Below are 27964 nucleotides of genomic sequence, written 5' to 3'. Positions count from 1 at the left end.
GGACGTCTATTTTGTAATGTCATTCAAATAAAATTAGACCATTACAAATAACAGTTGTACAAGCCTGGGAAACGATATCAAAGGATTTTACTTGTTTGCCTTCAGCAATATTCCAGCTTTATCATGGCAGCCTGTAAATAATTGAATCTGGGCCAGGCAAACTAGTGGTTACATTAGGAGCCACTTCATTTGGGTAAGATGTCATGCCCAACCACATGATCCAATCTAGTCACCTCTAATAACACAGTGATATTCTGACCATGGTCCCGACTTGGTCACAGACAGGACGTTACTATCCATGGCTCTCAGTTTAATGACAAACAAAACGTTGGTCACAAAGAAATAGAACTGATGTGCCAAGTTGGCATTAATATTATTACCCTAAAACACGGCTGACATTTGGTGAACATTTACTCTTGTGTTGTAATCATCTAATAAATCTTCAAATCATATACATCTGTTACTTTTACCAGAAATAAAAAAATTACTGACAGCAAAGTAAATATTTCACAGAAAGACCGTATTCTTGGCCAAATCCTGCAAAATGCCTCTGGAAGTATCAGATTTGTATCTCTACAGTACATTAATTGACTTCTTGTGCTGTTCCTAACCCAGCTCAATCAAGATGCTGATTCTATTCCAGTTCAGCCAACATGACAAGACAGAGCTTCACATGCACAAACCCATCCTAGTAGCCCTACCTCTATTCCAGCTACTTTAAGATAGCCTTACAATGGCATATAAGTTAAATTGTTCATGCAATTAGAAGCAAAGGCAAACTGACTTGTCAACACACAATAACGCCTTGCATGAATGTGGTGAAGCACACACATTTCATATAAAAATATATTAAAACTTTCTAATGCCACTTCCATGGTTGTATATATGCAGTATCGTATAAATCAATGTACAATAACATGTTAAAACTACCATACCGACACAGGACATTAAAATTACACTTTCAGTAATTTAACAAAAAATCTCTAAAATAAATATGGACAAACAGGACTTGTACATATTTACATCACAGCCCAGACTAAAACCAAGGCAGAAAATAAAACAGTGCTGATTCCTAGATGCCTGGAGTTATTACCATTTAGACGTGTGTGAAACCTGCACTGTCTGTACTTAGCCCCTCAAAGTTTGGATTTTGTAAAAAAGCTGCAAATATTGCTTTGAAAAAGTGAAAATAAATTGTTTCCATCAAATGAAGAAAAATAATATTATGAGTTTTTTAATAGTTAACTACTGTCCATTGTTTTCATGACCTCTTCCAAATCTGTCCTATATTTTGGCAGTGTCCTATCTATACCTGTATGATCTACAGCTTGTTAAGCATGTTCTCTAGAGTGACAGTTCCAATACTAATGAGGTATCATAATGGTTTTCTTCACTGATAGCGGAAATACAATGCTATCAATCTGGTGTTTTACGGATTGTTTTACTGAGATAGTTTCTAGTGCCACAGATGGTCATGCACTGAATGTGAAGTGGGCAAATTACAGCTGGCAAAAAACTCTAGGTGACCCTGCTATAGACAGAACGTAGCAACCTCACTGAGCATTTCAGATAGATCTTTTCTCAGCACTATCCCAAACTTCAATCCTTTATAAGCTGTTCATGAAGACTCATGAGAAGGTTTGACACAGGACATTGAGACTTGTTTCTTTCAGAGACATACCGATGTTGTCCAGGTAGTGGTGGAACCTAAAATTTTACAAAATATATTAAAATCACAAAAAATGCAAAAGTGAAATAAATTATTATATTTACTGGTATACCTGGAAGGGGCAAGTGTGGCATGAATTATTAATCATGATTTTGATTGGCACAGCTGAATAGTGTTTCATATGAATATCTTATCATTAAAGTAAAAGCCACCATTTATCATTGTTTATATAAAAACACAGTTCTGTCACACATACCTTCTTTTCGTTTTGGCAATTTGCCGATGTTGCTCTGCTCTGCTGATGGCCCTGAGGGAGGGGAGATAATCCATGTGGACTGAGCGATGACTGCAGTAGGTGTTCAGAGGGAGGGAGTCGGACACATTCTCATGAGTTCTCCTAATAGACCCAGACAACCTGAAACAAGAAATTTCCAAATGAAATTTCCAACTGCCCTAGATTCATTCTTTCCTGGCCTGTATGTATCTCAGTGCAGACTAAGTCCACAGTACCACCAACATAAGAGCCTTCTGATGAAAATCATTTACCACACCTGGACAAAACAGTTCGTTGCTCAATCATTGGACTGTCTGGTACAGACCTGATTATTTACAAGCTGCCGCATGCATAGCTAGAAAATTGCTAAATGCATAGTACAACTTATTCAGTGACTAATTTCTTGTGAATAAATCGGTTGGTCAGGATTTTACACAGCCATAATTTTTCTCTTTATTAGGTCAAGGCTTTTGTTTCTCAAAACCTTGGTTGGCAGTCGCAATAAAAATGGGAAAAAATAAAAATAAATAAATGAATAAAAAAATATACAGTGATCCCTCAATATACTGCTGTCATCGGGGTCCAAGAAACGGACCCCGCATTCTAGGAAAGAGCGTTGTACAGATATTCATTGCTGAGGTTCACATTACTTAATGATGGTAGTGAATGGAACAGTGGCGCAATTATTTCACAGTGGCATGGGACATGTATATGTTATTTTCAGGCTTGGTGTTCACAAACTGTCTTTGTTCTTCTTTTACCTCGGCTCAGATGTGAGCAAGCTGAATGTTGTTCGTCCACCAGGTACAGGAAGGGTTACCTCATCTGGTAACTTGTCACCTGCTTGACTGTCTCTATAACTGTCAACAGCTGTTGTGATGGTCCCATACAGATGCCTAGCACTTCTCAGATTCATCTCAGTATTGTGTTCGCGTGTCAACAAAGCCATCGTAGGGCAGTCAGACATTGTTCGGTTGTTTCTGGAGTCACTCCCCACCCCTGAAGCTGCATAGCACTCCTGTCTTGTAAACACCTCTGTGCACGCCCCCATAATATCCATATCGCAAGTTGAGTCATAATATTGCGAAAAGGCATTTAAACATTTTGAACTAAGAACCTTTTGCTCTTTGGGAACACTATCATTTTTAACAGCTTCCAATGTTTCAACTACTTTCTCCTCTTCATTGGCATCACTTGAGCCCTCGTCGTCAAACAGATCTGTGCGTATCCGTGAAAGTTTGTTTTCTTTTGATGCGGCCTCGGTACAGCCGAGTGACAGACTAGGGGCCTGTGGCAGCACTTTTGGCAGGGGTAGGAGATGGAACAGGTTACCAGACAGCGAAGACATGCCGATGCTGTGGAGGTTCTTGCACATCTCTTGCAGTTTCGCCGTTAGTTGATCATCACATCTATCCTATAAACAGATTGGAATGAGTGTTGAGTAACCATTTGTATTTGTTTATTTGACCATGTTGACAGTTATATTTTTTTGTGTCCACATGACCAATAACATGGGGTCTAAGATTGGGTAAATTCAACAGTGGTACTAGTGTGATAATTTTAAGACCTACAAGAGAGTGTTTAGGTTTAATGGCACTTTGCAGGAGGGAGTATGGTTTTACGCCGTTTTTAGCAATATTCCAGCAATATCACAGCGGGGACACCAGAAATGGGCTTCACACATTGTACCCATGTCGGGAATCGAACCCGGGTCTTCGGCATGACGAGTGAACACTTTAACAACTAGGCTACCCGACCGCCCTAATGCCACTTTGAATACTATTTCAGTTATATCATGGTGTGTCAGCTTGATGTGGGAGGAAAGCCTGAATTGATGCAGGTTTAAGACACTTACCGGTACCACTTTCAGCACACCCACAAGCACTGGTATGGTGCTGACAAACCATAATCATAATCAGTTCAAATCTGGGATTCAAACCCATGATCATCATATACTAGCACACCTCAGGGAGGCAACTCCACTCTACACTTATAATGGTAATAGGTGACTAATGGGTGGTCAGGTTCACTGACTTTGTTGATGTTCATGATGTCAATCACTGGATTGTCTGGTCCAGACTCGATTATGTACAGACAGCCGTCATATAGCTGGAATATTGCTGAGTGAGGTGTTACACACCACTCAAACAAAAATAACTGCTCACATTCAAACATATGAAATTATTTACCAAAAATCTCAACAGAGAAACTGACTGTTCCCCCTGTTGTGTTTAGATCAATGACCGAAATAACTGTCTGCCTGCAGCAGGTGATTTTTCTGCTGTGCTGCACGAATGAATGAATGAATGAATGAATGAATGAATGAATGAATGAATGAATGAATGAATGAATGAATCACGCACGTGCGCACACACAGTCAGGCAGATAATTTTAAAACTACTTACAGATTAAGTTTTATCATAAATCCTTGCAGATTATCAAGTAATTGTTTGCATCATTTCATCTGAATCAAGGCGCAATTTGTCTCTAATTTTTGTGTGATTTTTCAATATTTATGTCTGAATGGAGGCAGGTAACTCTGAAGATGGGGCAGGCAACACTGGTGGGTCACCTGCCCGATTGTCCTTTTGGATTTTTTACAATATTTCAAACACGGCTAAAGATAGATTGGAACATACCCTCAGATAGGACTGTAGCACTTTTTCAAAAACGTCTCGTAATGGTTGACTAATTCCAGCTAGACTCTCCAGTCTCAAACAATGCACAAGGGGGATTTGGCTGGAACAGCCTGAGTCCGACTGGGATGATAATCTTGATGGAAACACATTACTGCCTGACGACTCATCATCATCCAAAACCCTCTTCCTCCTCCCAACAGAAGGCTTTGACACCACAAAGTCATCATCGTCCTTATCAGGAACGGCCGAAGTGCCAACACTGGTGCCCTGGGAGTCCGAGTCTTGTGAGCAGGTGTTCTCATCCACACTGAGTAGAACTGTGCGAGGCGTTGTGTTCACAGCGTGGTGGACTTTGCTTGCCCCGCCCCCCGAGCTAAGCCAGTACTGGAGCCACAGCAGACATTTCCTGATGTCACCTCCGTGAAGCTTGACCAGTGTCAGCATCTCGTCCAGACCAGTTCTAACCTGTTCCACCAGGCAGATTGTCTGTAGGTGTCCTGCGATTGTCAGCTGAAGATACAGGAAAGCACATTCATGAAAATAAAGTCACAAGGACTGAAACTTTGTAGAATATTATATATGAGTGAGTGAGTGAGTGAGTGAGTGAGTGAGTGAGTGAGTGAGTGAGTGAGTGATATTCCTGCAAAGTCACAGTTAAAATGGGCTTTAACCAGTAAGCTACCACTCCATATATCAGCATTAGAAACTGGCACTTATCCTATAGTCCTTGCCAAACTGCTCAAATAGTTAAGGTATAAGGACTAGTAGCAATTTTCCATTTTTATAGGTTTTGCTATATGTTATCATTATAAGGACTAGTGGTCTAAAACTGTTAGTTTCTAACGCTGTATATGATAAGAAAGGTCATACAAAGCTTGAACTCCCCCATACATGGCACTGCCCAGTACTTGTCACAATAGTCGGGGGGACTTATGGGGCTGTTGTCACTATTGCAATAGTACGCCACACTACTGCAATAGTATTGCAATAGTATTAAACCAACTTATGTTAATCATTAATGTAACAGAAATGAATAAAGTATTGCCGACAATGTCTCCCATTGTCCTCCCTGTTGCTAGTCAAACCAAAGGGAAGTAACACTATTTGTTGTTGTTATTTAACACTACACTCAGGACATTTCCAGCTATATGACGCCAGTCAGTAAATAATAGTCTGGACCAGACAATCCAGTGACTGACATCATGAGCATCGATCTACACATTGGGATATGGTCATCAGCCAATTCAGCGAGCCTGACCACCCGATCCCATTAGTTGCCTCTTACAACAAGCATGGGTTGCTGAAAATCAGTTTCAACCCGACCTTCGCAAGTACGAAGGAAGTAACTCAAATCTTAAATTGTCGTAATTCTTGAAAATCAAAGGTTTGAATTTTGACTGTAATTAGTTTTCTGATGCATAAGCTTTGTCTTATTTGTAACTCATTGCAACTATTGAAATCTATGATTGTTATGCATACAATCAATAATACAATCAGCGGTTCTAAATTCCTATCCATGTAGTACAATCACAGAGCAAACTATAATCAATTGCAATGCACTGTTATACTCACACACATTACTGCATTTCCATCACCTGATATTTCTCTTTTGACACAAAAAGGAAGAAAGAGTTACCAACTAACCCATTTTGGAATTGGCTCAAATAGGCAAAACACATATTGTGTCAGATATGTATGATCACATAAGACATTTTCAGGTCACTGTTTTCTGTAAAAGGTATGTTGGGAGTTGCACAACTCACCTGAGATGGCTGTTTAAAGGTGAGGCCCTCGTACCGTGCCTGCAGCTGGCTGCTGAAGCTGGGGTCTGTCGTTGTGAGGATGATGGGAATCTTGGTCCTCATCATGAAGTGCTGTATGGCAGGCAGGTAGCCCTTGTCATCTTCGAAGCTGATCTCAGCCTGAAACACAACACCCCTAACTGAGAATAGATAACACAGAAAACATACGCCTCGGCATCACAGGGTGTCCTTGTACACTACAACCTTAGCACTACCACTGTCATAAGTCTATGTTAAGGTAAGGGAGTCACGATCACCTCAGTGCTAAGCCCACTTTGTACAATGGCACCCAGAGTTTGAGTGCCTTATTTGGCCTGATTCTGTTGTGATTATGGCACAACGCTTTCAGCACAAACACTTACAATTTCCCAATTTATCAGAAACAATTCTAACACACCCAAAACTTTAATGATCAAAAGTGCTTATCCAGTACTTACTTCATCGAACAGGATGAGTGTGGTGGTGGACAGCTCCAGTCCCCCAGTCTGACTAGACTCATCTCTCCCGGGGGTCGGCATGGCTTTCAACTCCTTCTTGGCTTTCTTGGGGTTTTTCTCAACTGCAATAAATATTTTGAAGTAAGTGTGAATTCTCATGATATTCATAAAAAAATAAATTGCAAGTGATTCGGCAATTGTAAGCCACACCCACTAACAGACTATTGTTTCCTTACTAGCTGACAACAGAGTGGGCGGGGCTAGTATTATTGCACCAAACAATGTCACTGCTTTCTACTGTTGTCTACAGGTTTATTTTGTGTTAATGATTAAATTATCAGGCTGTGAAGTTATTATTGTTGACATATTTATTTACAACAAATGACTTCAACTGTTCAATGTTTTTGTGATCATGGAGTAATAAACAAAAAAAAAGGTCTGCACACATTGTGCTAATCCCTTAAGATATTGGGATGCCCTCAACACCCCAATATCTAAGTAAAGAGCTTTCAAAGCTATTGAAGCATATTTTAGTAAAATCTAAATATTTTTACATTTGTATACTTATCCTGCATTACTCCTTAATGCATTCACTGCTTACTTACGACAACTAGAAGGACAGCGCTGCGAAGGTCCTGGGTGAAGAAATAAAGTTGTTGTTCTCAAGTCCCAATCAGTGGCCTTCCGTCGCTGTCCTGTGACCTTGATGACACCTAAGGTCATCTTCACATCACTGCTTGTCTACAAGCAGCACAGCTAGGACGTGTCCCAGCGGAGCTCTCCTTTTGGATTAATTTTTAGACCTTCAGTTTTCATCTACAATCCTAAAATTGATCTGCGATGGGTGATGTATTCTTTTCATATTACTTTCACCATGTTGTGTAGTTTTATGTGAATTAATTATGCGTGAAAAGACTCGTCTTTTTTCCCGACACAATATTGTTGTTCGCCGCCATTTTGAATTGTGTTACAATCATTTGCCTGCTAAGGCAGTCATATTGTTTACAATTCTCAGCTACGTATGTATAACATATTCTTACCTTCGCAGCGCTGTCCTTCTAGTTGTCGTAAGTAAGCAGTGATGCATTAAGGAGTAATGCAGGATAAGTAAAAAATATAGTCCTTTACCCTTATCAACATCCTTCTCTCGTTTCCTCTTCCGCTTGGACTTGGTGGGCGATTCCTGCTTCTTTGCTGAATCAGTCTCCAGGTCAATCACTTCTACAGGATCTGACTTGCTGCCAGCCTTACGGAACAGGTTGGTGAAGGCCGTGGGCAGCTTGGCGTCCTTCTTGGCTGGCTTAGCTGCTAATAAATGAAATTATATGTGAAAGAGTCTTAAGAGCGAGTGAGTATGGTTCTATGCCACTTTTAGCAATATTCCATCAATATCACGGCAAGGGACACCAGAAATGGGCTTCACACATTGTACCCATGTCGGGAATCAAACCCGGGTCTTCGGCATGACCAGCAAACGCTTTAACCACTAGGCTACCTGACCGCCCCTATGGGTACTGTGAATGCAATGCAATCAACTGAGTGTGATCACACAATCTATTCGGATGCCCCCTGCGACCGTGATTGCTGGGGATGTTTCTAACCCGCAATGCCCACCGGGATATGGTGCAAACAAACCAAGGATGATTTTCAGGGCAAATCTGATTTCTGACCAGATCCTGACATGCCTAAGGGACATAACTCTTAGCACTTGGCCACATGTTCCCAAATGTATATGTATGGAAAAACAGTTTGAAAATAAACATCATCTTAGATTTGGGGGTTCATTTCATATTTGAATCTGTCAGTCAAGAAGTTATTTTTTTGGTTACATCACTTTGTGTTACTCTATGTATCAGTTCAAATAAATCTGTGATGAAAAGCTCCAAAGTAACACACGTCAACTGTCAGACTGAAGTGAGCATTGCCTCTCTGCACAGTTGGCTCACAGAGGCACATTGATCAGCCACACCACACACAGTGTAAACACTGTCGAGCCTCCTATCAGATGTTGGAAGGTAAATTGATTGAAGCAGTCTCATTTATTGAGCCGTTTGGTTGATATTTCTAATAGGGCTATAACCATTCAGTCAGTTTAGGGAATTTGTGGGATTCATCATTGATCAATGGTCATAATCAGTTTGTTCTAACCGATCAATCATCAGCTATAACCAGCTGCTGTTTTTCTGATTTAATGATGGGACATGATCTGTGTCTGCTGATGAATTATAACAGCACTTGCAGCCAACAGAGCAGCACAGCGATTTATCTAGACCTGCTCAGAGGCCGATATTTGGCCTCAAGTCTGAAGCATATGTCAGTAAAAATCCCAAATTGGAATTACAAATCTCCTAATTCAAGTTATGGTTTGTTGAGGGAACTTGTATTTCACTGATAACAGGACCAATAGAGACAAAGAGACTTTAATGGTTAGTTATGGTTAGTTATATATTACTGCATCAAACATGTTAAATTCAATGTCAAAATTCAATGTTAAAATTAACAAGGGCAAAAGTAAGCGTGGTTCACTAATACCCCTGACCAGGGGTCAGGAAAATTTAAAATCCCAATCGGACATTTGCATTTAGGCCACGCCCCCTGCAAATAGCGTATTTTAGTACGACTTTTTACACACACATTACAAGTTGTTACGAATTCATAATATGATGAATTATGAATTGTTTCAATTTAAATTGTTTAATTCACCGGACAATTAATAACAAATAACATCATTTTAGATATATATGGAAAACATACGTTTGTTTCTGTTATAATAACGATCTGTTAACGTAGTGAACGGTCTAATTAATATTCATGAGTCTGCTCAAGTGTACGCGTTGTAACATTTGGATCGAGACTATTATCCCATATTTGGTTATCACGTGACCTCACAGGAAAAGTTTTTTTTAAACTAAAGATTATTTAAAAACAAGACAGATAATATAATCATAAATACTAAAATATCGTTGATAGCAATAGTTATTTGAATACTTTTTTCATCTGTTCTTAATTATTGACCATAAAAAAATTTGATATCGATCGTCACAGAAAGCAAAATGGCGGTCAACCAAGATTCAATATACGACTAGCTACTGAAAACAATAAAATCTGCAAATCCTCATTGTATGTCAACCAAGTGAAAGTCGTTAGCCACGACTTACAAAATGATCATTCAGGCTTTGAGGGTTTGGCAGATCCGATCGACTGATTTGCATCGGTCGACTGGCTGTCGTCACGCTTTCGCTTCTTGTCTAATGTTACGTATCGTAGCATTGTGAGGATAATGAGGTACATCAATGATGCAAGGTATTTATGTACAGTTGTAAACACATTTTACTCAAATTAACAAGATGTTCTCAGTAATTAATCCTCGATTAATCAGTGTCAACTCAGTTTATTGCCTTTTACAGTGATTGACCGATTGGACTATCATGTAGGTACAATGTATTTACAGCAATCAAAACAAACAAAGCTTGTCAGTGTAGATAATCTTCATTGTGTTACAACTGCAGACAGAAACTGCTCAGTCCTAACTGTTGATCACGTCCGGTCCATTTAAGAATGTCCGGACAGAAAATTTTAAATGTCCGGTAAGCAATATTTTAAACCGGACATTTGAGATTCCCAATCGGACATGTCCGGTGCATATGACGGTTTCCGGACCCCTGCCCCTGACCCACCTAGTGTGTAAGTAGTTTCAAATTCAATAATGGATAGGGTTAGGGTTTGAAGAATTCATAAAAAAAATAAAAAAATTCTTTTGACTGCACCCCTCCATATGACACATATATGTACTAAGTTTGAGATGAATCCACTGAATAGTTTAAGAGAAATCGTGCGGACAAAGTTTAGGAAGGACGATACCTTGGTATAACTATATACCAAAAAGGTCGAGGGTATAATAAGAACTTAAGTAACATCGAAATTTTGAACAAAATAACGATTTCCCCCTAATTTGCTTGCCAAGAGCACTTAGTTTAGAATCCTGGTTGAACCCCTGGAAGCATACTATCTGTCTCCCAGTGTTATTTACCTGCAGATGGTGTACTGCCTGACTGGGAGTTGGTCAAGGCTGCCATCATGCTGTTTGAGCTGCCATCTTTACTGGTGGCGACCTGGTGGGATTGGGTGGCCTCCTGGAGCTTGGACAGGATCTTCTTCCCATTCCGGGACGACGCGGCATTCACCTCAATCACCTAGTCAGTCAAACATCATATTTACTTAAATCATCAAATGTTCACAATGCAATTTTTCTACCCAATTCTGCCCCTAGTTTGGAGTGAGTGGGTAACTGTTGTTTAGCTCCGCCTTCAGCAATATTCCAGCTTCTGCATGAAAACCTGTAAATAATCGAGTCTGATCCATCAATCTACGTAATTTGGATACAATGACATGCATCAACCAAGTCATCGAGCCTGACCACCTGATCCCGTTAGTCGTCTCTTACGAGAAGCATGGGTTGCTAACGACCAATCCTAACCCGGGTCTAACGTCTTTGTGGCACAATGACACGCAAACAGCAAAGTCACTAAGGCTGACCTCCTTATCCAATCTAGTTGACTCTCACGATTGGCACATCTTTCTTGGTCCCCATGAGATCTTGTAGAAAAAACTACAATTAAAAAAGTCCACACACAGTCAAGTCTCGTTAATCCGACACTCGCTAATCCCACAATGGGACTTATCCGACACAAATGATGAGAACTGATTATATCAGTGCTGTTTAGACCTGTTAATCCAACAGTCATGCACTTTAACTCCAACACACCTAATTTGCAACGAATTGCTGAAATCACTCATTAATCAGTCTCGTTAATCCGACACAGCAATTAGCTTACTCAGTGGTCATCAGCCCATGAGAACACAGCCAAACTTGCATAACAACAAACAATTAATCCTTTAAACACACAAAACAGGATTAATCACAATCTCATTAAAATCAGATCTAAGTTACCACAAGGACATCCCATTACAAGTCATGTCAGAACGACCTTTTGCAAACTTTGACTGACCAATGAAATGACTAACAGGAAGTCAACATTCGCCAATAAGAAAAGAAGCTTTCATGATCTTTGTGGCACTAGTTTCAAACTGGCGACTTCCATTCCAGAATACACTTTCAAAAGTATTTTGGATCAGTCGTGCAGCCCGTAACTGTAGTTTGGAATACCCTGTGTTATGCTTTTTGAGTGAGTGAGTTTTGTTTTACGCCACTTTTAGCAACATTCCAGCAATATCACGGCGGGGGACACAAGAATGGGCTACACACATTGTATTTAAGGGGCATGGGGGAAATTGAACTCGGGTCTTTGGTGGGACGAGCCAACGTTTTAACCACTAGGCTAACCCACTGCCAGTTAAGCTTTTCGAGGTTGCATGAATTGAGAACATATTCCTCTAATAATATAACATAAAAACATAAATACTGCCTTTTTAAGTATTCTATTCTAATGAATATGTACTGTAATCTATCACATTGTCCGATTTTCGATCATGAACGTTGATACTACTTAATTTAGTCAGTCCAACATACTCGTTAATCCGACATAATCATATGCCACCGACCATGTCAGATTAACAGGACTTGACTGTGTTTCTATTAGTTCCTAAAAATTAGTTATTTAAACTTGCAGGCCATGGGTATCACCTTATATCCGAGTTCCTGAGCCAGGGCGTACACTGAGGCCGTCTTGCCGACACCATGGGGCCCTGTGATGAGCATAGTGTTACACAGACTGTCATCCTCGTCCTCACTGTCATCAGTGTCCATGTCAAAGTCACTGTCTTCCTCCCCCCACCACGCGTTGTCCTCCTCGGCTGCTGCAGACACAGGAACCACAACTTAGGTTGAATAAGACATGGAGAAGAAGTGAGTTGGGTTTTATGTCAATATTCAAGCCATATCACAGCAGGGGACACCAGACATGAGCTTCACACACAGTACCCATGCATAGCAGTCAAACTTAAGCAGAGGTCCTTGTCATAACTGTAATGTGATATGGTAAAGGTTTAGAGGTTTCCAGTTCAAATAAACGTAGGAGCAAATATGAAGGATCTCCCTTCATTATAAACACTAGAGAGAAACGAAACCCATGCCTTTGTCCTTTGTGACAAGCAAATGCTTTAATCACTTGACTATCTACGCTCAATGCCTATTTTACCTTTGGCGACAGCCTTCGGTTGAGCCTGTTTGAGCATCTGCAGCCTCATCTTGCGAGCCTCCTTGTGAGTGCGATGCTTCCACTCCAGCAGCCAGCTCTTCAGCTTCTGCAGGTGAGCTGTGTGGCCCAGGACCTCCATCGAGTGGGAGGGCTGGTAGCGCTCCGTCCACATCATCTCTGCCATACATTGTAGAAGAATGATACAAAACTCGCGACTGATCAGATTCGGATGGACTGTACCCTAAGTGACTTTGATAGTTCAATTTCTGAACATATATTCATCTGCATCATTACCAAATTTGGCACACATCTTCAGGACATTTTGACTGTCAAGCAGTCAGTCTCCTAGAATATGAACAGATCTAAAACCCAGACCTGTAGTAAAGGTAAGAGCATCACAAGGACCAGGATCCCCTTCCACAAAGGATCTTAGTGCAACGACTATTGCCTGTGCTTTAACATAGGCCTATAATAGTAGTTTTTGTTTGTTTATTGTTTAACGCTGCACTCAGCAATATTCCAGCTATGTGACAACGGTCTGTAAATAATCAAGTCAGGACCAGACAATACAGTAATTGACTGCATGAGCATCGATCCACGCAAGTGGGATACGATGACAAGCATCAACCAAGTCAGCGAGCCTGATCACCCGATCCCGTTGGTTGCCTCTTACGACAAGCATAGTCACAAACATGGGTTGCTAAAGACCTATTCTACCCCGGATCTTCACGGGTCCTATTATAGTAGTAGCACTGCCATAGTTCTGTGGAAAGGGTCATGTACCTACAGAAGAAGTAGCACTACTATAGCCATCACACTGAGGTTGGGAGCCCCTCGTTCAACGATTAAACAAAAGGGGTCTGAGTTCTCTGAAAACCTGCCATCATTTGTTAAGTCTAGGCACCTAACATGTTAAAACAACATTGTTTTGATAACTCCATTTAAAAAGATATTCCAGAACTCTACCCTTTTGAGGACATACGAGTTTGATGAGGGAGAACGCATACCTCCGACTCTGATGACCTCAGGAGCAGGAACACTCTCTGACTTCTTGGGTAGACTCAGCTTGGCCCCCTTCGTGCGACCTCGTCCCTTTTTCTTCTTCTTCTCCTCCCCTGTCTCCTGCGTGGCAGACTCTGTGGGCTGCTGTGACGACGTCCCTGAGAAACAGTAAAGGTGGTGAGTGAATGTTGTTTTACGACAATCCTTTATGTTCAAGCAGTATGATGACCTGTAAATACCCGACTTTGGGCAGCATGAGCTGGTGGCTAATAGCACGAGTAACAATCCTTGAGTAGGTGACGCACAATCAGCCTGGCGACACACTGCAAGTTGCATCACCTTATCATCATTAGCATGAGATGGCCGAAGGAGTCGGGTCTGAGAGTCCTTGTTTTCAAATATTAACCTGGTCAAGAATAGTCATTCGTTTTTTTATACCAAAATCCACTTATGAAGCCTCTAAACTGTCCTCTGTTTCATTACAGTAACCTAGCTGCAAACAGTGAAATTTGAAGACCAGCCTCATTTTCTAGGAGACAAGTCAATATCCATCACATGACAACATCAATACTCATATGGAGAATCAATATTTGAGGTCAGTGTCAGTCACATGATTTGGGGGTAATTTTTTAAATGTATTGTTTCATCATGTGGTATGGATTAACCAATGGAATTACAATTAATTCACCAATACCTGTGCTGTCTAGGCTTGGATCTTGGGAGCGAAGATCCTCCTCCAACTTGCGTCTCATGTCAGCATAGATCTGCTTGACTGGGAGGCCCCTCACGCCAGCCTCCACCTCCCCCAGGAGTTCATCCATCACCCCCTCTGGCAGCTCCATGTGGCAGCGGAAATCCTGATCATAACACATAAAGTGAAAGTATTATGAAAAACAGTTTAAAAGACATGAAGTCAATCAGACAGACCTACTCCTAGTTTTCTGTGTCATAAAACAAGATATCTCTTGACCCGTGAAGATCCGCGGTAGAATAGGTCTTCAGCAACCCATGCTTGCCGTAAAGGGCGACTATGCTTGTCGTAAGAGGTGACTTAAGGGATCGGGTGGTCAGGCTCGCTGACTTGGTTGCTGCATGTCTTCATATCCCAATTGCGTGGATCGATGCTCATGATATCAATCACTGGATTGTCTGGTCCAGACTCGACTTTTTACAGACCGCCGTCATATAGCTGGAATAATGCTGAGTGTGGCGTTAAACAACAAACAAACAAGATACCTTAAAAACAGCAAGACAACTGGATTGAATCAAAGTCTTTTGTTTAAATGCAATTAGAATGCACTTGCCTACCTTGAATAGTTCAGATTTGGCAGGGGAGACTACTCTGTGACTATCAAGGTCAGCCCAGTTGATGACACTGCTCCGATGAAATGGCCCTGACGACCTCAGCGGTAATTTCACTGGTGCCAAGTTCCATACACTGTTTTCTGAGGAAAAAAGCATTTCATTGTCACATCAATGTCATCTAAAAACTGAATATTCAGCAATACAAACAACAAAAAAACACCAACTCAAAACAAGCATGAAATACACAAAACTATCAAAAGGCACCAATTTACTTTTAGACCTATCTATGTGCCCAGTTTGGTGAAGAAATATCGTACGGTTTTCAAGATCTGCTCTGGAAAGGAGCACTACTGCCATTTTCATTCAAAGTAAAAGTTGTTGCCATGGAAACTCATAAAATATTTTTCTCCAAAATCACCAGTTCACCACTAGACCTATCTATGTGCCAAGTTTGGTTAAGATATTTTTGAATGTTTTTTTAGTTCTGCTCAGGAAACGAAATGTGATGGACGGACAGCACCCATTCCTATATCCCCCCCTTCAACTTCATGTGATAATAATATCAAGGGCATTAAATACTATAAGTTTTGCAGATCAGGTGAAATGGGGTTTATATTGGCATTCAAGATTATTGCACTTATTTAGTAACATGCATTCATGCGTGACTGACTGGTTAAGCTAGTCTGGACCAGTTTAATAGTGCTAACCAGTTTAATAGTGCTAGCCCACTGAGATACCATGCCGCAGTTTAACATGGATATCCTTCTCAGACACATTACACTGACTCTGACTTGTCGGAGCCGACCAGTCCTTGTTTTATTCCCTTAACACCGAATGCCAGGCAGGTTAACAACAAGTACCATCTTTTAACATCTTTTGGTATAACTCGGCCGTAGATCAACCTTCCCAGCAGACACACTATCCAATAGACCATGTCTATAAGTTTTGCAATGATGCTTAATGCACAAAAATAAAATAACTGTTAGAAATCCTTCAACAACGGTAGAAACTAAAAGTTTAGGTCCACAATTTCTACTAATCCTTATGATACCTTAACTATTGGACAATTTGGAATGGTCTATATGTTGAAACAAAGTTTAATCTAACATTAATACTATGTAAACTGTGACTTAAGTTAGGGTATCAAAGTAAACAAGCCTTAATTCCCGTAATTCCAACTAAATAAGCATGACCTGTACCACTTGATTATCTAGGTCTAAGCAGCACATTAACTACCTAGGGTTATGCAACAGATATAGCTTGATGGTGATTTCACACACGTACCTTCCCGCAAGTCCGGTATTTGCTGAACGTGACTGATTGTGGGCAGCCCAGTGTTCTCCATGATGCTCTGGACTGCAGCAACAGCAACTACCTGCCGCTTCAGTTTTTCGGGGACATCGCTCATGAGGAAAGCCTGACGGAGTCGCACCTTCTCAGGGTCCTCCGGCTCCTGCAACTTCACCTCCGACTTTGACTTGCCCATGAAGATGGAAGCCAACTTGCCTGACAACAGAAAAAGGTCACATGAAAATATGCCTAAACAAATCTTTTTTCAAACAATTCAGTTTCTAGGATATGTTCCAAGGTTTGATACACATGTCCAGAAGGAAGCTATGTTCACTAAGAGCGGTAGAACTCTGTACAAGGGCTTCGACAACTAGAGTGTGGGTGATTGTCAGGTTTTTATTTAAACTTTCTCTTGCACTTAACACATACTTATCCATGCTAAACTCACCATAAGCTGAATTATTCAGTAAAAATTAAAATCCCAAATGTAATTCTCCGACAAACCAAACTAGGGCGATAAGAAAGAGAATGAGTAAGCTTGGGCGGCCACCTGATCAAGTTGCGGAGGAATCAGGCAGTGCACAGACTATTGTTAGTGATAGTAGCTATGGTTATGGCTAGGATATGTTTGGGTGAAGCATTTTTTAAGCTGGAAACTTGTTTGGGGATCATGTCCTCACAGGTTTCGAGAAGAAGGATGTGATGCACAGTGTGAGATATGATAGGTTTTCATTATTTTTTCTTTACTTGAAACTTATACAACTGTAACATAAACATGATTAAGCCTTAGCTACCTACTCATAAACATAGGTCTCAATGTTTCAGAACATACCTTTTGATTTTGGTTTACTTGGACTATCCTTTGCCGATTTTCGAGGGCTGTCCTTGGCTTTCAGTTTTCGGGGGCTGTCCTTGGCTTTAAGTGTTTTGGAAACATCTCGAGGTTTTGACTTCAGAGGTGTCTTTGAGGACTTCTTAACTTTGACTGGAACAGGTTTCTCTTCGGGCTCATCCTCTTCATCCTCCACAGTGATTGATTCCGGCACGACCTGTACAGCCAAACGTGCACTGCGACGCCGGCCACCTCCATCTGTGCTACTGTCCAGGTCAACTATACTGTCATTTCCACTCGTTACAGATTCTTGTTTACGTTTGGCCTGGGGTTTTACCTTGGATTTCCTTGTCTTTTTAACTTTTTTAGCTTTCTCCAACAGCTGTTGAGCCTTAGCTTGCTTCTGCCCTTTCTGAAGCACAAGATGAATATATGAATACAGCGGTAGAAACTGTTTTAGTCCACTAGTCCTTATGATAAATATAGCAAAACCCTTAATAATGGCAAATTTCTACTAGTTCTTATGATACCTTATCTATTGGGCAGCTTGGCAAGGACTACAGGACAAAATTACTCATGGAAATGAAAAAAAAACTGTTTTGCTGGATTTAATAATCGACAAAAAGCATTACGTAGATGTAAATACGAAATAACAAAACAACTGGAAAAGTACTAGTCTGGATTTGCTAGTTTTATCTCAGTGCTCAATACAAAATGTACTTTACAGGAGGTAATTTGTAGGCACTTTCAACATTCAAAAATAAAACGAAGTCCAAATTGACATGGCAGAAACAGGCTATAGGCATTATGCAAATTAGCCTGGAAAAAAGTTATCAAAACAACAATAAAAATAACAGCTATGTTTATGTACATAATAATAATGACATGTAAGTTGTTGTTTGAGAAGGGAATATGTTACTTTTACGTTCTGATATTTTGACGATGATTCACTATCCCACAATGCCACTGACAAATCACTAACCACTGACAAATCACATGCACGTGGGTTTCAAGCACCGGTTTCCACCTGTCGTCAAGGTGTCATAGGTCATGGACATTCACCTTGATCTACTAACACCTGGTTATGCTCAGTTTCACAATAGTCTGTTTTGTTCATATTTTTACACACTTTTACGTGTAAAAAGACATAAAAACCTTTGATACGCTGTATTTGTGCCAAGGCCCAATTAGTACTAATTGAGTTGTTTGAATATTTATATATTTTGTATATTAACTGCATTTATTTAAAATCGGAGATTGAAAAAAACAGGTTTTTTTCATTTCCGTGAGTACTTTAATGCCAATTTCTAATGCTGGAATATGTGTGGATCCTAAAAGCCTTCAGCATGCAGTGACTTATCTAGGACCAGCTCAGAGGCCAATGTTCGGTCCACAGTCTGCAGCATATGTCAGTAATAATGACCAATAAGGAATTACAAATTGCTGGGATTAAAATTGACTTCAACATTTCTTATGTTTATAACTCCATGAACTCAAAAACATATTCAAGTCAATTTTTATAAATAAATTTTAACTTAACTGTCTGCTTTAAAAAAAGTATATATATATGATACGACAACAATATGAAATCAGTGACATCATTCAGATGCAACAATGCTTCACAAACCTCTATTATCAGCCAATCAGGCAACAGTAGTCCATTAGAACAGCTGGTGTGTGTACGTGCAATTTATTTATTTATAGTTATAAGTAATAACTAATCACTGATGTTATGGCCTTGTGGAGGTAACATATGTTTCACTAACAACAGGATCAGTGAAGAGGAAGAGGCTAAATGCTTCGTTTCACATTACTGCTTTGAGTGCAATGTCAAAATACAAAGGCAAATAACTGTGAATTTAGGAAATTATTACAAAATAACAGCACGTTTTTTAACCCTAGATATATAATTTTCAATGATTCAAACAGCTAAACAACTTTTCAGCATCCCACAGGACTGTTAATTGTGTCCATTCTCCATTTTTTGTGTTGTGTAAAACCCTGGACAACATCACATCACATGCTTACTTTATTCACAGTCTTGGATGAGCGAGGAGTAAATTCACTTTCTTCACCACTGCTAGCCTTTTTTAATCTGAAAATCAAAAGTGACATTTCGGTCAGACAACTTCATTTCAAATGCTTGTGCAAGGTCACTGCAACCTCTTGAGGCCGGCCATGAAACTGGAAACATACATTATGATACATATTTGGCGGCATTAGCATGCTTAGTGAGTTAGGGATAAAGCAATGTCATCCTTCTGTTGGCTTTGTCCCTTGGGATGTTGCTTTGAAGTTTGTCAAGCAACACTGTATGCAGGGATATATTACAAAATATCAAGATTGGTCAGTAACTTTCTGATAACTCTAGATAATGATCACTATACAGGGGCAGACACCACAGGAGTAGAAACTAACTTTTTAGTCCACTAGTCCTTACAATGATAACATATAGCAAAACCCTTAAAAATGGCACATTTCTACTAGTCCTTATGATACCTTAACTATTGGGCAGTTTGGCAAGGACTACAGGACTAGTGCCAATTTCTAACGCTGCACCACTGGTCATATCCAACTAGTCCATGCTCATTTTGGACTAGTGGTTTGAGTGAAAATCACTAGAATGTTTTGGAAAACCACAAGTCCCTCCAAACTCGCTGGCAAATCAACGAGTGGCCATGTATATTTCTTCTATAATAGATATCAATATGAATTTAAGAAAGCAGTTAAAATTAATAATACCTAATTTTCATCTTGATGGGCGTTCGTCTGGAGTCATCGAACTGAAGACTGCTGACTTGGTATTTTGGTCGACGAGGCCTCACTTCCTTAGGACTATCAAGGCCATCACTGCTAACCATAGAATCATCCTTCGTACTGTTTCCTTTGTCATCCTTCTTCTTCCTTCCTCGTTTCTTTTTCACTTGCTTAACTTTACTTATATCACCTTCCTCTGTGGGGATCTTGGCTGTTGATTTACCCTCAGACTGTGTCCTAACTCTAGTCTTGGTAGAAGGGATGGTGGCACTGGTTGCCTTAAGGCCAGTTTTTGTGAAGCTGAGAGTAGCCTGGGCAGACTTGGCTGGCACAGCAGGACTATCGGAACTCTTCAGGAAAGCATCAACCTCAGCACTTCTGGGTGCTATCTCCACTTTTTCAATGGTAACGTCTTCTTTCTGTTCTTCCACCTTCACTTCTGTCTTTAATGCAGCTTTCTCAACTGATTTACCTTTCTTGGGGGCTTTATCCTTCTTAGTCTTAGTTGTGGATATCTCTTCCACAGTTTCTGAACTCAGCATTTCAATATCTTCATCTAGCTTGATAACACCGGGAGATTTGGGTGATAACACTATTGGGGAAGCAACTGACTGTTCCTCGTGTGATTTCTTCGAGTTACCGTTCTCCATTATAGGCTGGTGGTGCACATCAGCCATCACTGTCACCACCTGATGCTCGGTGTTCTTATCAGGATTCACTTTGGTAAAGAAATTAAGGATGGAAGGAGTCTTTTTCTTCTCTCCATCATCCCCACTAGTGTCATCTTTCACAGGCTGAACATTTGTCTCAGAACCCTCCATGAATAATGAAGCTTTGGCAGACTTTCTTTTCTTTTTTGAATCTCGCGACTTATTTGTGTCAGTAACTTCTGTGGGTTGATCTTCAGGCCTGGTCTCGAGGATCTGCACCTCCTCATCCTGACGTGATGTAGCCACCTCCTCATCCTGACATGATGTAGCCCTCTTCTCCTCTTGATGTGATGTATCCTTCTCCCCATCCTGGCGCGATGTATCCCCTTTCTTGTCCTGGCACGATATATGCCCCTCCTCCGCTGCTGCCTCGTCTTTACATCCTTTTGGGGACAGGGATTGGATGAAGGCCTCGTACGACATCTCTGTTGATGGGCACTTATCAGCAGGCAATTCTGTCGGTTCACTGGTCCTGTTCCGCTTTCTTTCAGCATCATCACTGTCATTACGTTTCCTCTTCTTGGAAGCCTCTCCTTCGTCTGTAACTTTAGACTCTGAATCGTCCATTAGCTTTTTGGTCTCATCTGCCATAGGTGTTGAGGCAGTCACACCCTCGGTTTTGGTTTCCACAGATTTCTGTCTCTGTAAATTCAACTTTTTGCTGGATTTTCTGTTGTTGTCTTTGTCTGAGTTGTCCACTTCTGAACAGTCCGATGCCTTGGTTTTACTTTTCTTCTCAACCTTTCCTTCTCTATGTTTACTCTTCCTTCTCTTCGACACGCCAGACTGATTCAACAACTCTGTCTCTGTAACGTGACCATTGCATTTAGAGTTGGAATCATCACTCAGCAAAATAACACTTTCACTACTTTCATCTGCCACAGCAGTCAAATTATCGTTGTTATCATGACTTTGACCTTTACAAAAACTTGTCGTCTCTTGCTTCTTCGAAGATTCAACTTCGTCTGCAGCCACCTGTAAACCAGTAGGCTCACTCCTTTCCTTTTTGCTTGCGTTACTCTTGTTTGGAGAAACGAAAAAATCAAGTATGGAGCTTTGTGGAGATCCAACCCCTGCCTTGGTGGCTTTGTCAGACTGAAAGTCAACAACACATTGTAATGAATAACAACAAAAGATTGAAACACAGCTTGCCAAACATAGCCAACAGGACAAATCACTGGTTTCAGAGAAAATTAGTTTGGTAAAAACATTTTAACATCTTAATCCAATTTCATGATGAGTTCACACCGATTTTTGAGATCCGGCAAACCATCCTTGCCATAAAAGGCAACTATGCTTGTCGTAAGAGGCAACAAACGGCATCAGGTGGTTAGCATGGTTAGGTTCACTGACTTGGTTGATGCATGTCATCGTATCCCAGTTGCGTGGATTGATGCTCATGATGTCAATCACATGACTGTCTGGATTGTCAGACTTGATTATTTACAGACGCGGTCATATAGCTGCAATATTGCTGAGTGCTGAATTATACAATAAACCAATAAACAAACAAACAAACAAACAAACATACCACCAATTTATGCAAACATCCCAAAACTATTGCAGTGTGTGTGTGTTGTGTTGTGTGTGCTTGCACTAGTCCGGACTGACGCTGATTTATAGTGCTAGTGACTCCAAGCCGCCCAGACCTTGTTTTCGTCCCTTAATGCCAGGGGCCAGACAGGGTAACAACAAGTACCATCTTTTAAAGTCTTTTGGTATGATGCGACCGGTGATCACCCCGGACCTTCCACTCTCCGGACGGATGCTCTACCACTAGACCACTGAGGCGGTCTCAAAATTCTAGACAACTAACACTGGCCTGCAAATAATCAAGTCTGGACAAGCCAAATCAGCTGATAATATTCATCATGTTCAGTGTTAAGTCCCAATGCTGTTGGGGTACTATGAATCGTAATCAACAGGTGACCAGAAACCATGCTTGTTGTCTCAAGACAACAAGCATACATTACTGGGGACCAGTTCTGGCCTGCAACCTTCAATGAATGAATGAATGAATGAATGATCTATCTCACATTGATGCATAACCTTATTCTTGTTCAATTATCACAATGTAAGTAACCAATGATAGCAGTTTTTGAAATAAAGAAAATTGCCAGGCTGTCTTCAGGACCCACAGACATTGGAACAGTGTCCGCAATAACTGCCCGCCCACCCTCCCTCCTGCCAACAACTTTCCTCTACCTGCTCTGACTGTCAGGCAGATAATATCAAGACTACTTTAACAGTGGTAGAAACTAACTGTTTTAGTCCACTAGTCCTTATGATGATAACATATAGCAAAACCCTTAAAAATGGCAAATTTCTGCTAGTCCTTATGATACCTTTACCATTGGGCAGTTTGGCAAGGACTACAGGACATGTGCCAATTTCTAATGCTCACTTACAGATTCAGTTTTATTATAATTCCTTGCAGATTGTCAAGTAATTGTTTGCATTATTTCAACTGAATCAAGATTTGCCTCTTCTTTTTTTGTGCATCTTCAATATTTACAATGTCTGAATGGAGGCTGCTAACTTTGAAGATGGGCAGGCCACACTTATTGTTCCTCTGTTTTCGGGTCTTAAAATAATTTCAAACCCTGCTTTGAGTGAGTGAGTGAGTGAGTGAGTGAGTGAGTGAGTGAGTGAGTGAGTTGGGTTTAACGCCGCTTTTAACAGTATTCCAGTTATATCACGGCGTGTCAGCTTAATGTGGGAGGAAGCCCGAAGTGATGCAGGTCCAAGACGTTTACCACTTCGGTGAAACCCACGAGCACGGGTATGGTCCTGACAAACCTAGAAACATAATTGGGGCGAACCGGGATTTGAACCCACAATCATAGGTTTCTGGCGTGCCCAAGGGACGCAACTCTGTACAGCGAATCACGGCGCCTTAGACGACTGGGCCACCCGTACCCAGCAGGCCCTGACTAAATTCTTCAGGCTGCCTCATTCAAAAACTGCAGCTCAACATGACAGATATATTGACACGTAAATATACTGCAGGCCATAAGGACCCATACAAAATTAAAACCATTGACCTGACACAAATTGTAGCTGTCACAGGCCTAGGGCCAGGCACTATTTCGAACACTGAATGTCATGATAGACATGATAGAATCAGAATTCATATTCAAAGCCTGCTAAGCAGCACAAAGAGAGATACTCACCTCAATCTTGTCTTCCAACATTTTTGTATCAAGTGTCCTAGAAATCTGGCATATCACAGCAGCTGTAGTAATGTCATCATCTGTGACATGAAGAAACTATATTAGTATTTCCCCCATCACTGCCCATGTTGGGATCAGAGACAAGACACATATGCTATCTTAAATATTATCAAGGACGTATCTAGATTTGCTCAAAAGCCCACATTCGGCCCAAATCTGCCACAATGTCAGTTACAAATCTCAAATTGGAACGATTCAATTTAATGTTACAATTGTTTTTCTTTTGATGGTGACTCATATTTCACTGATAATAGCATCAGGAACAATAAAGAGGCAAAGGAAAACAAATTACATTACCATGATCACTACATTGAATGAAATGTTAGTGAGTATGGCTTTATGCAGATTTAAGCAATATTCCAGCAATATCACGGCGGGGAACACCAGAAATGGGCTTCACACATTGTACCCATGTCGGGAATCGAACCCGGGTCTTTGCCGTGACGAGCGAACGCTTTAACCACTAGGCTACCCGACCGCCCCCGAATGAAATGTTAAAATACATATGAAAATAAGACCTTTAAAATCCCCAAATTTGAACAAGATAAACATTAGTTACCAATTTCAGTTGGAATCCTGGATAAATCCCTGGCTGAACATATCTGGCATATGTGGGATACACAGATACTGAAGTTATTAACATGGGAACACATTACACTTACAACTGTGCTTTTCAGGTACCAAACCCTCTGCAAGATCATCCAACATACATCATGCTTATGTGCAATATCAACATTCTGACATAGTTAAAGGGCCAGATCATGTGGGCTTTTCATCTGTTTCATTTTGGACAAGTCTACACATTTACATAAACATATGTCATGAAATATTTTACTTTCATTGAGAAAATATCCCCTAAACGTGAAAAATTATTTCCATTTGTTTATTATATTCTCCACGTCCGGTCATCAAAGCACTATGGAGAGCTAGCGATATATACATGATAATAGTCACTTCGATGTGTATTTGTAAAGCTATATTGTTGTGCACCTCTCTGTCGCAGTTGTAGTAGTATATCAATATAATTATACAAAACAACATGTAAAGCACACCGAAATGCTTTCAGCATGTTCATTAGGCCTGTCTGTTCTTTTTTAAGAATAAGTGTGTTTGTTTACAAACACGAGAAAAGTCTGGTCATGTGATAAGCCTACACCGTGGTGTGGTCACTGGAGAAGAAACAGAAGTAGGTGAGCAGAGCAGAGTATGCTCAGGGGTCATCGGTTATTGTTTACAAACAAAGCTTCAGAACGGTCGACATCCTGTCCCTTTAACATCAACAACAGAAAAATTAAAACCGCCAATGATACCACTGATCATGGTGAGGTTGCTTGCTATAGAAACTTTGAATATAGATATTTACTCAAAAAGGCTATCAGTAACCTCTTTTTAACATTTAGCTTCGATATGAGTCATAGATACTTATATAATGACTTATGTTGCACTAAAATATTAGGACCTACCGACATTATAAATGAGACTTTGTAAAAGTTTACCATGAAGGAAGGTTTGTACATTGTTGCAGATGAATTCTATATTTTAACATTATCTACATACTGGTATTATACAGTTATAACCTTTTTTACCAAGAACAAAATGTGAGTATCAGTCTTATACAAGACTTGTAATTTATCCATTTGTTATTAAAATCTGTCTCTATCCAATGTAAAACAAATTTCCTTCGGGATAATAAAGTATTGTCTTATATTAAAGTAACATGGATACAAAGAGGACCCAACACTGGAGAACTTGTTACATGTAATCTGTTAAAAGAAGTGGGAAATTGTGGCATTGACATGGGTGCTACTTACAAGGTACAGCAAAGTGTTAGCAGTAATCTCATCTCACAAATATTTACTCACTCTTCACAACTGTTTACATTTACTACCATAGCCATTGAACAAAGGTTGCACCCTCTTTGTCCAAGTTTACTAGATTAATCTATGAGAGTAAGTTGTATTACAAAAATAGTCCATATTCTCATTTAATTTCCCCATGTTCACTGGCAAACTGCACTGGGCCTCGTAGGCCTAGTTCAATCACTGTTGAGGGCAAATCAACATTTGAGGACATCAAAACTTTGTATCACCACTGATCATGTTGGATAACAAGTCATTGTCAATATACTGGTCAGATATACTGGCGTCCTTATGCGGGAGTCCCACATGAACACAATAATCGGCCCAGAATAGAGTATGTGATCGGAAATGTGAAGCTGAGATGTGTAGGCTAAGTGTGTATGAAAATAATAAGTCTGCAAATATGACGAGGTCTGCTTGATTTGACTGTCGCCTGCTTGGGACACCCGGTCAATCTCCCGATCTATTGACACGATTGGATTAAGGATGAGATGGACACAATTTTGTCTCTGCCGAAAGTGCTATGGCTTCACAAACTTCACAAATAGTTCATGAAAACATAAATATTCTCTGAGTGGGAGAAATAGGAAGCATATTTCAATCATATCTTGACTTTATTCCAAATAACATTGACAAGGCCTGTCATTCATTTCTTGATTATGGATAAAACAGCCAATTCAGTCAGTTAGAAAATATCCTACAAAAACGTCATGTAATAATAATCGATGTCTTTTCGTCAATAAAGGACATACCATTATGTTTCGATGGATCGGCTGCGTACAAAGTTTGTTGTTCATAACATTGGCGCCAATATCCTCCATTCATGGATGACCTTTGACCCACATCATCTTCGTATTTTCTTGCAATTTGAAACTAATTTAGACGCAAGCACAAATTAATTCCCATATTTTATATTGACAATATCTTATCATACAGAGATACATTTTTAGTAAAGCGAGAAACCCACAAGGAAGAAGTAGGAAATATCTAGTTTCGCATCGAATTATAAGGGAGATAACTCGTGTTGACCTAACCTTTAAACAGGTGCGCACTTTATAAGATTTCAGATCCACAGAGCCTCACTGACAAACTCACTTTGATTCAGCGATTAGAAAATCATATTTGCATTTTATATTGCCTACTGAATCTTCCAACGGGTGATATTTTTACTATGACTGCCATTAGATAGATAAGAATTAATTATATCTGCAGACTCTCTGAGTGAATGGAAGAAAACGTTATTAATCAAATTTGTTTGTATGATGATGTTCCATTAAACAATACTGAAAATATCTGGCTACTATGTCTAAAATAGCATAATAAGCAATGGCGAGAGACTAATCTTAAGGATCCAACAGGTCAAATGAAATAAAAATCAACACTAATTACGTTTTCGATTGCCTATCTGTAATGTTCGGATGTTTTCTCTTTTAAGATACAAATTCAACCGAGTCGCGAACCGACCAGCACTGTCTGAGATGAATTACTGGTATCATTGGCACAAAAACATTATACAACTCAATAATTAGATAAGAATTGCATACCCCCTTTCATTTGGCAATACTTTTTTTGCAAAGGAATTAGCTTACCTTACTTTCACACTTCTTAGTCTTTCGAGAGAGGCTATTCATTAACGTGAGTAATCACAAAATACCAGTGATGTGGACTTAAAAGGTGAATTGTAACGATGAGTCTAAACGTTTCGTGGGGAGAACACAATAATTTACAGAATACGAAATAAGCTAACCTCTATATGTTGAGTTGCGGACAGTTAAAGATTTATGAGCGCTTCAAGCTAACGTTTGTTTTCTCTGTCATATATTTTCTTCAAAATGAAATTACGTATGGAAGTAAGCATTTGTTTTTTTTTAAAATATTATTTAAAAAGAAACGTAAAGGAGTATTTATGAAAGGTTTATGGTATTGTGATAGTACGACAGAACGTCTACCAGGAGACCAGGAGACCAGGAGAGATGAACACAGGTAGTTGGATCCCT

The 27964-nt window shown here is 40.1% G+C and overlaps 1 protein-coding gene across 2 annotated transcripts; it reads right to left on the bottom strand.

Annotated features, from left to right (window-relative positions):
* Positions 1-243: 243 nt before the first annotated feature.
* Positions 244-26794, bottom strand: LOC139468039 (ATPase family AAA domain-containing protein 5-like). Of its 2 annotated transcripts, XM_071249727.1 has the most exons (19): positions 26720-26794; positions 24049-24128; positions 20151-21970; positions 19437-19503; positions 17409-17820; positions 16571-16792; positions 15290-15426; positions 14676-14838; positions 13987-14139; positions 12980-13156; positions 12466-12638; positions 10852-11014; positions 7950-8126; positions 6822-6943; positions 6346-6504; positions 4583-5092; positions 2705-3357; positions 1926-2084; positions 244-1707 (listed from the first exon to the last, which is right to left on the bottom strand). In XM_071249727.1, the coding sequence occupies exons 1-19, from the start codon at positions 26790-26792 to the stop codon at positions 1629-1631; spliced, it is 5499 nt and encodes a 1832-aa protein (XP_071105828.1). In that variant the 5' UTR covers positions 26793-26794; the 3' UTR covers positions 244-1628. The 2 variants fall into 2 exon arrangements, with proteins under 2 accessions (XP_071105828.1, XP_071105830.1); XM_071249729.1 differs by lacking the exons at positions 24049-24128; positions 26720-26794 and having other exon boundaries at positions 7950-8129; positions 20151-21552.
* Positions 26795-27964: the final 1170 nt, after the last annotated feature.

This window comes from Haliotis cracherodii, unplaced genomic scaffold (assembly GCF_022045235.1).
Source record: "Haliotis cracherodii isolate W230 unplaced genomic scaffold, xgHalCrac1.p SCAF_2, whole genome shotgun sequence".
In the NCBI taxonomy this organism is placed as follows: Eukaryota; Metazoa; Mollusca; class Gastropoda; order Lepetellida; family Haliotidae; genus Haliotis; species Haliotis cracherodii.
Note: the sequence above shows the minus strand (reverse complement) of the source record. Positions and strands in the feature narration are given on the sequence as shown.